The 13,186-nt window shown below is 31.6% G+C and overlaps 1 protein-coding gene across 3 annotated transcripts; it reads right to left on the reverse strand.

Annotated features, from left to right (window-relative positions):
- Positions 1-5,385: 5,385 nt before the first annotated feature.
- Positions 5,386-11,017, reverse strand: LOC147066238 (esterase FE4-like). 3 transcript variants are annotated; one of them, XM_085955250.1, is made up of 4 exons: positions 10,982-11,017; positions 10,222-10,380; positions 7,439-8,751; positions 5,386-5,691 (listed from the first exon to the last, which is right to left on the reverse strand). In XM_085955250.1, the coding sequence occupies exons 2-4, from the start codon at positions 10,354-10,356 to the stop codon at positions 5,523-5,525; spliced, it is 1,617 nt and encodes a 538-aa protein (XP_085811376.1). In that variant the 5' UTR covers positions 10,357-10,380; positions 10,982-11,017; the 3' UTR covers positions 5,386-5,522. The 3 variants fall into 3 exon arrangements, with proteins under 3 accessions (XP_085811376.1, XP_085811375.1, XP_085811377.1); XM_085955249.1 differs by having other exon boundaries at positions 10,838-10,995; XM_085955251.1 differs by lacking the exon at positions 10,982-11,017 and adding an exon at positions 10,582-10,715.
- Between the last annotated feature and the right edge of the window lie 2,169 nt (positions 11,018-13,186).

The following is a 13,186-nucleotide window of genomic DNA, read 5'->3' on the forward strand; positions in this document are numbered from 1 at the left end:
GTTAGAACATAGGGCTGCAGATACTGTAACTAACTCTAGATGTGGACGTGACGTCAATGATCTCAATGTAACCGATGGCGATCTACCGTACCCGCAGTGCTCATTCTGAGGTGAAATAATATGTCGTACGAATTGATATCTAGTGCGGCGTATATTTTTATAGATTTTTTACTCGATAAAAGCAAACCTCGTCGAAGACGTTGGTGGAGTGACAACACTGACAACATGTAAGAAAGAAGAAGCACTTCTTCTTTACTTTCTGTTTTGAAATATCAACACATCAATGGTCATTACAAGAATTTTACACGAATGAGTCATGCAGATTTTGAGTATGTAATTAACATTAGATTGGATCTAAGATAGAAAAAATAAACACTAGGATTCGACAAACAGTATCAGTGCAAGATAGATTAGTTGTATCCTTAAGATATTTGGTTACAGGGGATTCTTTCACAAGTTTGCGGTATCTTTTTCGCATATCTAAACAGGCCATCAGCACTATCGTCCCGGAAGTCTGTCAGGCGATCATCGATGGATTGAAAGAACATGTCATGAGCTGCTCTAGAACTAATTCTTTGGCGTTGATACTAGTTACTGTATCTGCAACGGTCACCGTTACGACTCGCTAATGAGTACCCGACTTTAGACGTCAAAAATATTTCGATTTGAATTCAGAATTCAATGATAATAACTTAGCGGCAAAATACGTACCTAGCTTGCAATTAAATGTGATTAAGTTAATCAACACGTAGGTATCTAAAAACATTTAAAAAAACTGGATATTTTTGAAGTGAAAGATAAATTTACAACTAAAAAACGATTTAAAATGTGCTTCGTTAAAGAATCTAATCTTATTATTGTATGGTTGTTTGTCAATAAAAAAATTCTCCCTGGTGTTATAAAATAAAAAATCTACTTATCTACTTATTTATTATAAATAAAAAGTAGTACAACGCCCAAAGCGTTTCTCCGGACCCCAGGGTGGAAATCAAGCATATCTAATATCTAATTAGGTAAAAATCTTGATCATAATACCTGCAAGGTTATTTTTGAATATGTGTTTGATCTATCTATAGCAGTGGTTCTCACGTGAAATTTAACTGTGGCCGCACAATTGACATTGACAGTTATATGGAAACGTCTGGTGGCCGTACCAAATTTCACTTTTTTGTGATTGAAAAAAATAAAACTAAATATTATTTATTAAAAAAATGGACCGATTTATTTATAGACAAGTCCATAAGACATTTTACTACATATCTATTTATTTAAAAATAATGCATATGGAAAATCCTCAATAGGCATTTTTTCCAATGCGAGCCGCGTGGCTGCTTCTAAGTTTACATCTGTCAACTGGCTTCGATATTCGTTTTTTATGAAGTGCATTACACTGAATGATCTTTCACAGTATACAGTAGTAGGGAAAATCGACAATATTAATAAAGCAATTTGTTGTCAATTCTTTGAATTGACTTGATTCTTGGTCAACGTATAACTTCGATCAAATTTTTTCAACCGTGGTATTATTAAAATGGTTTTTAAGTACTTGGTCATGACTCATTTCCAATAACACATATTTAACGTTAGCCCGGTTAATTAAATTAAATACTGAAAATGATGCTGGTGGCCGCAGCAAAATCCTCTGGTGGCTGCACATGAGAACCTCTGATCTATAGCTTGAATCTAATGGTTTGGGCTAATTCTTATCAATCGCCTCATATAAAAATTACCCCTGTATAGATAACCTCACGCTGTCGATAGATCACCCAAATTACATTTTGTTTTTTTAATTTATTTAAAATAGGAATGATTTTACTTTAGGAAGTTGAAAATTTCATCTTTCTATCATTCTTAGTTTTGTTAAAAAAACCTATTGAAACAAAAAAAAAGTTTATTTTGCCTCTCCCGAAAAATCATCATTGATATGTTCTCTCAAATTAGGTGCGAAAATTGTCAATTGCATTTTTTTTTATTGTTATGATTAATCACAGGTTGTATAGAAAATTTAAAAAAAAATTCAATTTTCCAGCTGTAGAAAACAACCACTATCTAGTTTTTTTCAGTTTAATTCAGTTTACCCAGGGCTGAATTTACTACGAGTTTTAAAATCCTTTCACAGCACACCTTTTGCACCCTCATTAATTAACCATTCGATATAATTAGCATGTTATTTAAATGTGGTAATTAAATAATAATTAAATGCTGAAACGGTTTAGAAACACTGATTTATACAATTCTCCTGCGTACAGGACTGTGAAGTACAAGATGCTCATAGTCATAACTCACAATGCCGTTAAAGTCGTAAACGCACAGAAGACAAGTCAACTTAAAAAAATTGACATAATTTATAATAAGCTAGTCGACACGTCGTGTCACCGATTTTATGATGTTGTCAAATTAGAGCCATTACTTAAGATAACCAAGGAAATAACAAATGATAACTTATATTATTATTACAAAACTAATGATTACCACCCACGGTGGTCGCGGACAATGGACACCCACGGTGGTAGCGCGGCTTGAGCGTTGGACTATCACGCCGTGGGTCTCAGGTTCGAATCCTGGGTCTGGCAAGTACACATATTGTTTTTCAATTTGCGTGTGAGTCAGGGTATGGACCTAATAGGTTGAGCAAGTGGCTGACATCCATTTCTCGTAAAAAACAAAATCTGTTAATACAAACCTCTACTCTGTGGAGGCCCATATGATCCTATTAGGGTCGAACATGGTCGAAAAAAAAAAAAAAAATGATTATGTATTATTCTTTTTCAGGTAAATATTTGTTAGTAATTAACTCACTCATAATAATTATATTTTATGCCGTAGCACACTCTCGCTGACACTGCCCGAGAAAACGCGAGAGTGTAGTAGCGCACTCGTCCCCCCTCGGGTACCAAATAGTATAACTAATGAAAGTCTCGGCGAGAGTCTGATCCGGCATTATAACAACCATGACAATGTTTGTTTAATAAATTATGATTCACTATGTACGTATACCATTATATTTGAAGCAAAAAAATGTCCTTCATTTTTAATACACATAAAGAGTGCGCTGCATCCTTATAACGGGTCTAGAGCTACAGGGCTGCTCCTTGAATTTGTCTCTCTGTTCCGACAGATTTATTCATTAATTTCTGGTATTATTTTCTTAAATGACATAATACGTGTTGTATAATGTCTGATTTTTTAACAAACGTAAAATTGATAAAACTTGATTCTAAAATACGTTCTCACGTGGCGATTTTTGTCGTTCAACTGGTTAAACAAGTGGTAGCAATCAAATTGGCGTCAAGTGAGCCAAACATTATTTGATGTGCCAACGCGAATTGTTATCACCTTGGTTACTCTATTCTCGAATTCACTGTTGAGCCGACAAAGAAGAAAATATCTCAATTTCGTTCAACTGAACTTAGAAGTTGATCAAATTTATTAAAATATTGTTCCTACCTATCAATTGACTTTCAACTGTCATTCAACATCCAGTCAAACGACAAAAATCGTCACTTCAGAATGGCGGCGTTAGGCAACGATTCACAATTTCACCCTCAAAACTAGACTTTTTTTAAATAAGATTTCAGTTGGACTTGAGCATTGGAGTAGAACGCCCGTGTCGAATAGAAAGTAAAATTGTTGTTACCAGAATTAAATATAAATAAGTGAAGTCTGAAAGAAATATTATTAGGTGAAAAAAGACAGCCGAGATTTACAGTGTATATATTATTTAGTGCATATATACTGCACAAAATAAAATATTATTAATATTAAGGGGGGACATGCTCATCGTAGGTCAAAATTGAGTTTTTATTGTATTTTCAAACCATGATCCTGGACACTCCTTAGACGTTGTAGATAATCTATTTATATAATTTTGAAGCCTTACTATCCTTTATATTTATTTTAAACATTTGATGACTGCATAAAGTATTTTTGTTACATAAAATAGTATTCTTTTAAACCTCTCGCTCTAATGTTTTAGAATATAGTCATATTTCGGTACATGAATGTGCAGTGGTGTTAAGATTTTTTACATTTATTAATTTTCAAACGCATTTATAAAACCATTAGTATAATTTATGACGAGATAATTTTAGTAAAATATTCACGATAAAAAATTATACTGATAATCTCTGTGATCCCAAATTTGACAAGAATTAGGCATTTTATTATTCAAAAAATCGGCAAGATTAACACATTTGAAGATAATTCTAAAGATACTCATTATAAGCTATGTCTTTGACCATTCAAGTGTGATATACATCCTACGAACAATACTTGCTTTATAATAATTATTGACCTAAGAATAAGGTAGTGTTTTTTTGAAATACGCCATTACTTTTGTCATTCCCCAGTGGTTAAGCTACAACATACGGACGTAGCCATAAATTGACAAACTACAATTAAAGTAGGGAGTAAAATTATGTTAACGCGCGTGAAGGGCTACAAATGAAGTAACGAGTGTGAATATTACATCTTTTGAGATTAGGTTTGGTGTGAAATGAGTTATCAAATTTATCTAAGTACTACAATGTCAGTGTCAAAATTAAGTATATTTTATTTAAGTAAAATTAAGTATATTACTTTATCCGCTTAAGATATCCTTGAAAAAATAATATATTTGGAAGATAATATTATGTACCTAATGAATTTGCATAAAATTTGAGATTTAAAATTAGCGGGCAGCATTCTAAATTCTAAGATATTAAGACATGGAAGGTAAATATGTCAGCGACAAGTAAAAAAGTGTTTAATTTATTCGAATAAAAATGTATTTACTACATAAGTATTATTATTTGTTTGTTCAGTGATTTGTTCAAAAGTTAACAATTCTTATAAATTAAAATGATACTGCTTACATTTTTTTTTGTAAAAAATATTTTATAGAAATAGGTAATATTTAATATTTTGGATGTGTACAAACATAGAAAAATATATATTTTCGTCTGGTGCACCTGCTCTATTTGTGTCATTATTTTTTTTATTAATATAGTGTTCTTTTTGCTCTTTCAGTTTACTTTACAACAATTTTACAACAATAATATTTTATTTTTAATTTATTTATATTTTATGACATATTATTTTATAAACTCTTCCCCATCTCTTCCCTGAGTAAATCATTACAAAACAAACACGTGGTACATGCATTTTATATCCATATTAGCCTATCCACCATTTGAAACCCATAACTTAATAAATACATCCACCTAACCTACCTACAGGTCACTAATAAATTATTTATTATTAATAATATTAAATATGTTATTGACATAGCGTCATCGTGTTTTTAATCTGTTGTAAACGGAAAATTATTTTTGAATTTCCACAAACGTGTGTATTTTTGGTATCTTCAGTAGGAATGTTCATGTTTTAGGAATACTCCATTATTAATACACCCCGTGTATACCAATAACACGTCGTACTATATCATTAGGATTCATTTTCCGACCTCAATTAACTCAAAACAAATAAATTCGCAATTACAACAAGCTACACGTGAAATCATATTAGGTCGTTTTTAAAGAAAATCACACCGCATTAAGATCATTGTGCAATGTTTTCCAAAAATTCATAGAGTTGACGTTTGGATCCACGATTATTTTCAATTCCTCTGTTATTTCGATACAATTTTTGTCGTCAGCAGTCACTGGCTTCCAAATCGTTTCAATGTTCGCAGACACGGATGGAGTAGGATTCCTTCAAAATAAAAATGAAAATCATTAAGTCACCGAGTCAAATAATAACCATTTATAGACAATGTCTATTGAGAAGTGGACAGGGGAGGAACACTGTTACCATTTGTTTATGAGAGATCTATTGACAGAATGGATCATTAAATAATCAAACTCTTGATAGCAATGTATTTGATTTAAGCCATGAGTGGCCAACCTTTTCAGCAGCCGGGCCAGATTTAAAAAATGAGATTTCCTACCGGACCGCACAATCGATTTTTTTTTTTATACAAAACAAAAAAGTAATATATTATATATATATATATATTAATAAAATAAAACAAAAATGAGAATCGAACATATTTATTAGATTAGATTTTTTTAAATACTTAATAAAAAATAAACAAAATTATATAAAAATAAAAAATTTTAGTGAGAAGTTTGATTTTGTGTGGCAGTACTAAGTGCATGAATATATCGAGTGAGGTTGTTTCTACGCACAAACAGTTTTCCAAATGCATATGGACAAAGTTTGTAAATAAAGTAAAACACTAAAGAAAGGCCTTGAATTTTTTGTACAAAAAAAGATAAATCTACAAAATTAAAGTCAAACATCGTACAATAATTTAAAAAATAATTACAAGATAAAAAGAACTTTTTATATACCACGTTTTTAAATTTCTGTTGAATCATATAAACTTGACAATTCTATGTATAAATAAATACTTTTTTTTGTACTTGATAGAAATACTGAATAAATATAGAATACTGAAATGTCATTTTGACATTTCATATTGATTTCCATAGTAACGCACGTATATATTAATAATTTAGTTGCTATGACCCCATTAGCAACCAATAATAGTGTTTTACTTTTAACGATTTTTTCCGAAACATACAAAACAAAATTAACTGAAAAATAATTTAATTATTCTGCTTAAAGATGGCCAAAAGTATTAAAAGAATGCATTGTCGTCGTGTTCTGATATTTTCTAAAAGTTTCAAATATCTAGTCGGGAAGTTAGTTAAAAATCTTCAATCGTCCAATACCAATCTTGGACAAACAAGAAAAAATTTGTACTGGACACACAAGAAATAATCTGTACCAGACAAACAAGAATACGAGCTAATAAAAACGTAGTGAAAAGGCGGGTTGGGGAGAGCATGTGCGTGTTCGCGCGCGAATTCAAATTCGAGCCAGCCAATATCAAATCTCAATTTGCGAAATTAGTACATCTAGCGGCAGCATTTGATATTATTTTTATTTTCTCACTGCTCCGCGGGCCACAAGTTGACACCCAGCGGGCCGCGGGTTGGCTGCCCATGATTTAAACATTGAATTATATATACACGCAGACAGAGCCTATCATATGCCTTTAAAGTATGAATCGGGCATGTGGCGTTCTAATGAAAACAAATTCATAAATGTGACTTTTTAAATACTGGTTTCTAGACACTTAACTCTCTAAGAAATTCTAGCATTTTTCTGACAATAACCCTATTTTATTACATGCATGTTTAAGGCAACGTGAGCACTTTTAACATTGGTCTGATAATTGTTAACAATTTTCTATCGCTTATAAAAATATAGATTAAAAATACATTCTCCACAGTTGTCCGATTTTTTAGGAAGTTTTAAGAAGACCCTCAACATTAATTTTGGGTGGGAAAAGAAAAGAAAAACAGTTTGGATCTGAGGACGAAAAATTTGGAGAACGTTGAAGAAGATGATTTTTATATTATATTAATTAGTAGTATGATAAAATACTTACCCATGTTTCGCAAAATCAGTCCACAGTTGGATTAAACGATTTCTTGTTAATTCATCAGAAGTTGTGACATTGATATTTTCATGGCGATCCTTTCTAAAGATGTAATTATTTTCGTCAGAATGGCCAGCTTCCTTAAGATTCATTTTTTCCAATGATTCTTTCCAATTATTCAAATTTCCCAAATATGAAAACTTAAAATAATAAATAGGAGATTCGGAATTTTGCACAAAAAGATCAACCGTCATCTCCACTCCGCGTATGAAAGTGTAATCAGACAATAAGTCCACAGCGTTTTCGGCGGTTTTATGATAAACAGGTTCATCTTTAAAGTAGAACTTCTTTATTTTAGAAGCAACATCTAAAGATTTTTCTGAATTCCATGATAGCTCCATTTCTGGTGGGATAAAATATTGAAAGTTATCCACAATTTCATTCACTCTGTTTATATCGTGTTTGATTGGGTCAAACAATATTATTGATTCTTTGGCTGTGAATCCTATAATCATTGGAATACTTTCATATTTTTTTGTTGCGATAATATTCTCAGGGTTTTCATTGATTAGCGACACGACACCATCAAACTCTTTTTCAATAACTGGCAAAAAGGCAGACGTATAACATCGTTTCATTTCGCGTTTACTTAAACATGCATAACTGGCTTTCAGAAGATCTATCATAGGCACTTTCTGTAAAAATTTAAGTACTTCATTTTTATCAGATGTTTTACAACCCAAAAGATTTGCTAGTTTGAGAGCACTTTCGACTGGATTCGTTTGTCGGGCCCAATGACAGAGAGCCGAACCAGATTGGATGATCGCTTTATGAATCAATCCACGTGTTATCGGTGATAAAACTAAGTACATAACAGACGATGCACCTGCACTTTCGCCAAATAGAGTAACATTGTTAGAGTCGCCCCCGAATTGTTTTATATTGTCATGGACCCATTTTAGCGACAGAGCTTGATCTTTAAGACCTGCATTGCCTGGTGCATCAGGTGTGTCAAGACTCAAAAATCCAAAAACCGACAGACGGTAGTTCATAGAGACCATGATAACATTCTTCGCAATTAAAAATTCGGGACCAAAGGAAGCTTGGTTGCCCGAGCCATGAATGTAAGCTCCTCCATGGATCCAAACCATGACAGGCAATAACGATTCTGATGAGATATTTCTGGGCGTATAAATATTCAAATATAGGCAATCCTCGTCACCGGCTATGGAGCGAGTGCCATCGCGAGAGATTTGAGGACAGATTTCGGCATTTTTTGTTGCTTTTAGCACACCATCCCAATTGTTAGCAGGCACAGGATCCTGAAATATGTTCAAATGGTGTATTATCAAAATTAATAATTCAAATCTCAACAAACATGATTTTTTAAACCTATTTCTACACAATCAATTTCTCGCTTGCGTTTTGCATTTCCAATACTGTTATGCGACAAATAATGAGTTAACGATGATACTAAGAATACTCTGTCTAATTAGAGGCACCCGGCGGAAAAATATGAAGTTTGCAATTTAATACAATTTATAGAAAATTTACATTTGTTGATATATTTTAATTGATCAATACCTAAATATCTAAAAACATTTGAAAGAAAAAATATTTTATAGTCGAAGATAAACTTCGAATAATTACTTAAAAACAGGTTATTTATGGTTTTCACATTTATGGTTTATGAAGTGTTCTGTAACGCAAAGAAATGTTTTCGAATAATTCATGTTCTCATATATTTTATTTTTATTTTTAAAATATCAATGATTTTATTAAATATTAATCCCAATAACTTAAAATCATTTTTATTTATATCAAATTTCAACTTCAATATTGTGATCATACACAAAACTATATTAAATTCGATTCGATATAAATACTATAAATACAAAGGATTGCAAGTTATCATACACTTTTAAAAAAATCATATTTTTAAAACTAAATAAATTACATTAAAACTATATAGGTAGACATAGTAGGTATTCACATCATTATTATATTTTAATTTCGTGAAATTCATTGAGTTGAATAGGAGAGACAATTTTAAATGAAATATTGTAGACACTATAAAGATTTGTAAAAGTTTGCTGGTCCCTAATCATTGTGTCAACGCGGTAAGTATATTCGTTGTAACGGCCGTAATATTATGATAATACAGTGACGTCCCTAGACAAAATGCCGCCCCATTTTTTTAAACAGTATTTTTATCATTCTTTCATGACTAAAATATTTAAGAAATGTGTTGTATTACATTACTAACAAAATATAATTACCACTAAATCTAATTTTATTTAAATGCCATCTCTATTTCAATGAATAGACAATATTGCGAGTCCACAGTTTCAGATACATTTAAAAATACACATAACAACTTCCAAAACTCGTGAGCGACTGGCAAAAATATTGTTGCATAAATTTTAAATTAGGTTAAGTAGGTATGTACCTACCTATAATTTAAATATAATTCGCAAATCTGCACGTGTCATTGTTGGCCATCAAGGACGTGACATCCAAGGATAACGGAAGTAAACTAGATATCGCGAACCCGACAAAAATACAGTCCTGTTAAACTTTTTATGTCAATTAATACATTTCGTATCTAACAAGTGAGCTAAATTTTTCATTGGAAAGATATTTCCGTTATTACTAAGTTTGGGTGGCTATTTCTACATATAGATACCTAATGATTCTCCTCGATTTGCCGCCCTTCGAACAACTGTCGCCCCCAAGCGACGCTCAATCTGCCTACCCCCACGGGACGTCACTGTAATAATAATTTAACTAACCTTAAACCGGAGATCTCCTATCGGTGGTTTAGCGTAGGGAATTCCTTGAAAACAACAATATTCTATTCCACCAGGTGAAATGGCGACCTGACCTTCGAGTTCCCCTTGTGCTATCTTTATTCGTGGGGAAAACATTGTAATTCTTGTTGTGCTGAGATTCTGAAAGAAAATATTTGAATTTTTATATAATATGCACTATACACGCAAGTTGACAGCAGCATGAAATCGGGTTTTCGTTAGATGTATCAGCACAAAGTGGAAATTTTAAAAGATAAACGTTAAATAACAAAAAAGTAGTAAACATTTTCCAAACGTATCTCGGAAATGACATTATTGAATTATATTGACCACCGCGATCACCTAAAAATTGAAATCGAGTAAGAGCGCAAGCAGACTTCCAATTAGAATCAGGAAATGGCCGGGAAATTTAGTTTTTTTTTTCGGAATTTTCAAGAAAAACAGCACTATCGGGAAAAAAACTTTTTGTAAATAGCAATCAATGCGCACGCGCTCGCGCAAACGAACAAAATACTGAGATCGTCACACTTGTGGCTTGATAAAAACACAAAATAATTCACAGTACAAAGTAACAATTCGATGTCAATAATTTTTTTACCTTATAACCTTGTTTAAATATGAAACTGACGTGACTTCTAAGCATATTATAAGCCAAAGGACTTCACTGAACCACTTAAAAAACAAAATATTTTGTAGATTTAAGTAAAAATTTACCTGTTTTTCAATAATAAGATTGACTTACCTATCTAGGCGACTGTCAGTGTGGGAAGTTCACAACAGTGTTGCCAAGTCAAAATTTAAAATTTCAGTAGAATGTGACAAAAAAATTCAGTAGATTTGACAAAATATCAGTAGATTTCAGATTCTGAATACCTACTCATTGAATGACCAATTCTTTTCTGGATTTTCAAAAAATTACACGTAAAGTAATTAACGTCTCGTTTTTTAGAGTAAAATACCGCGTAAGGTAATTAACGTCTCGTTTTTTTTAGAAAAAATTCAGAAAGTTCAAAAATAATTAGCGAGGGCTTCAAGAAATATTCCATTGCAAACTTATTTTCCAAATTTTCATTGCATTTCATTTCATTTCAGTGCATTAATCATGTCAAGTTTACTATAAACATAATCATGAATTTACTCACAAATATTATGGAAAACACAAATATTAGTAGATTTTAGAAAATGCAATAAGTATATCAGATAGGTATGATTTAAAAATAAGGAAAGAACTCACCTTGTGCAGATAACAAACGACCTTGATGCTACTTTAGAATATTATGGTCTTGTAATAATAATTATGAAATAAAATAACAATAATAAAACTATTCATCACCATCTATTTATTGTTTGTTTTCGTTATTATTGTTTTCTACACAAAATAATGTTAGTTTATAATACGATTTATAATACGATTACGATTTACGACCTAGTTATTTTTATATCACTGGTTTCACGATTACTACTAAGGACAATTTAAAATGTTTTCTGAATAACAAATGAATCAGGAAAAATATTTTAAGAAGTTCAAAAATAATAGGTATCAATATTAACGAGCTTGTATTAATAATTTTAATATTGCTATAACTGCTGCTATCGGAGAATGCTAGAATAAAACTGATGAAAATTAAGGGCACAGTAGAAACCATTTTCGACTGTCTAAACTCTAAACAATCTGATGAAAACAAAACTATAAAAAGTAGGTACTAGGTAGGTACCCAGTTGTTCCTTGTTCGAGTTTCGAGATCCCATTATTTGGTGTAATTAAAATAATTCCTAGTTATAGAAAGGAAATCTCTCCATTCGCGATGTTTTATTCAGTTTTATTTTCATTCTAAATATCATGAGAAAGTTTTAGTTATAGATATGCCACCATAAATTGTCCGGTTTTCGAATTTAGTACTAAGCTCACCACAGTATAAAAAATATTGAATGATATACCTATCAAAATCAGCATGTGGTGCTCTCACTAATCGGAAGACTTATAAATTGTTATATCATATAATTATGTACATTCACCTTTACTTGCTGAAAGGTTCTTGAGAAACCTGACCTAAAATTTTAAATTGCTATTCAGTAATTAATACCTAACCAAATTAAATGTTCAAATTTACTTTATGTACCTGAGCCGGATCCAAAAAGTATCATTCATTCGAACTTACGTGCATAAGAAAAATATTTGAAACCAGAAGAAAAAAGTTTTTTTGCGTTCTAAAAAAAATATTTGTGGACAAAAACCCTTTGTACTAACAATGATTGAAATGTTTGAATAATGTCTCTTGTTCTTCGGTTTCCTTCTTATCAGCTTATCACTAACAATGATGCAATTGTTCATCCCCATTAAATTTTATTTTTGCTGGTCACACATGGCATAGCATTAAAATATAATGATTATTGAGTCATGTTACGTTATGGTGTGACGTTTTACGTAATAAATAATAATAGGTAGGTATTAATTTATTATTTTCTAAGCAATGATGATGTCAGTGGGTTAAAATGCCGGTATTGGGTAGCGTAACAATGCATCCTTTGTTAATTTAGAAGCGTGTATCCAAATCAACAAAGGCGTGCGTAAATCTTTTCAACTTTATTAATAAATTCACCATCGTTGACTTAAAAATATGGGAAATAGCCAAATATCAGTAGATTTCATGAATTTCGAAAAAAAATCAAAAATTCAGTATATTGGCAAAAAATATCAGTAGATCTACTGAAATTTCAGTAGACATGGCAACGCTGGTTCACAATGCTCTCCCGCGATGGCAGCACGTGCAGTGTTGCCATATTTTGAAAGTGGAATTATAGTACAAAGCCTTCAAAATTATAGTATTTCGGCAAAAAATATAGTACGCGTTGAGTCACCAATAATTTTCTGCATTTTCAAAAAATTTTACGTGGGTAATTAACGTCTTGTTTTTTTAGACAAAATTCAAATGTTAAGTCGGTGGTT

This window comes from Rhyacophila brunnea, unplaced genomic scaffold (assembly GCF_057557595.1).
Source record: "Rhyacophila brunnea isolate RB1 unplaced genomic scaffold, BYU_Rbru_1.0 scaffold_5, whole genome shotgun sequence".
Classification (NCBI taxonomy): Eukaryota; Metazoa; Arthropoda; class Insecta; order Trichoptera; family Rhyacophilidae; genus Rhyacophila; species Rhyacophila brunnea.

Coding starts and splice junctions, on each gene's coding strand:
- LOC147066238 (XM_085955249.1), bottom strand. CDS start 10,882: ATGCTTAGAAGTCACGTCAGTTTCATATTTAAACAAGGTTATAAG. Junction 10,381..10,837: donor TATTTAAACAAGGTTATAAG/GTAAAAAAATTA, acceptor ATTTTCTTTCAG/AATCTCAGCACAACAAGAAT. Junction 8,752..10,221: donor TAGGAGATCTCCGGTTTAAG/GTTAGTTAAATT, acceptor AACATATTTCAG/GATCCTGTGCCTGCTAACAA.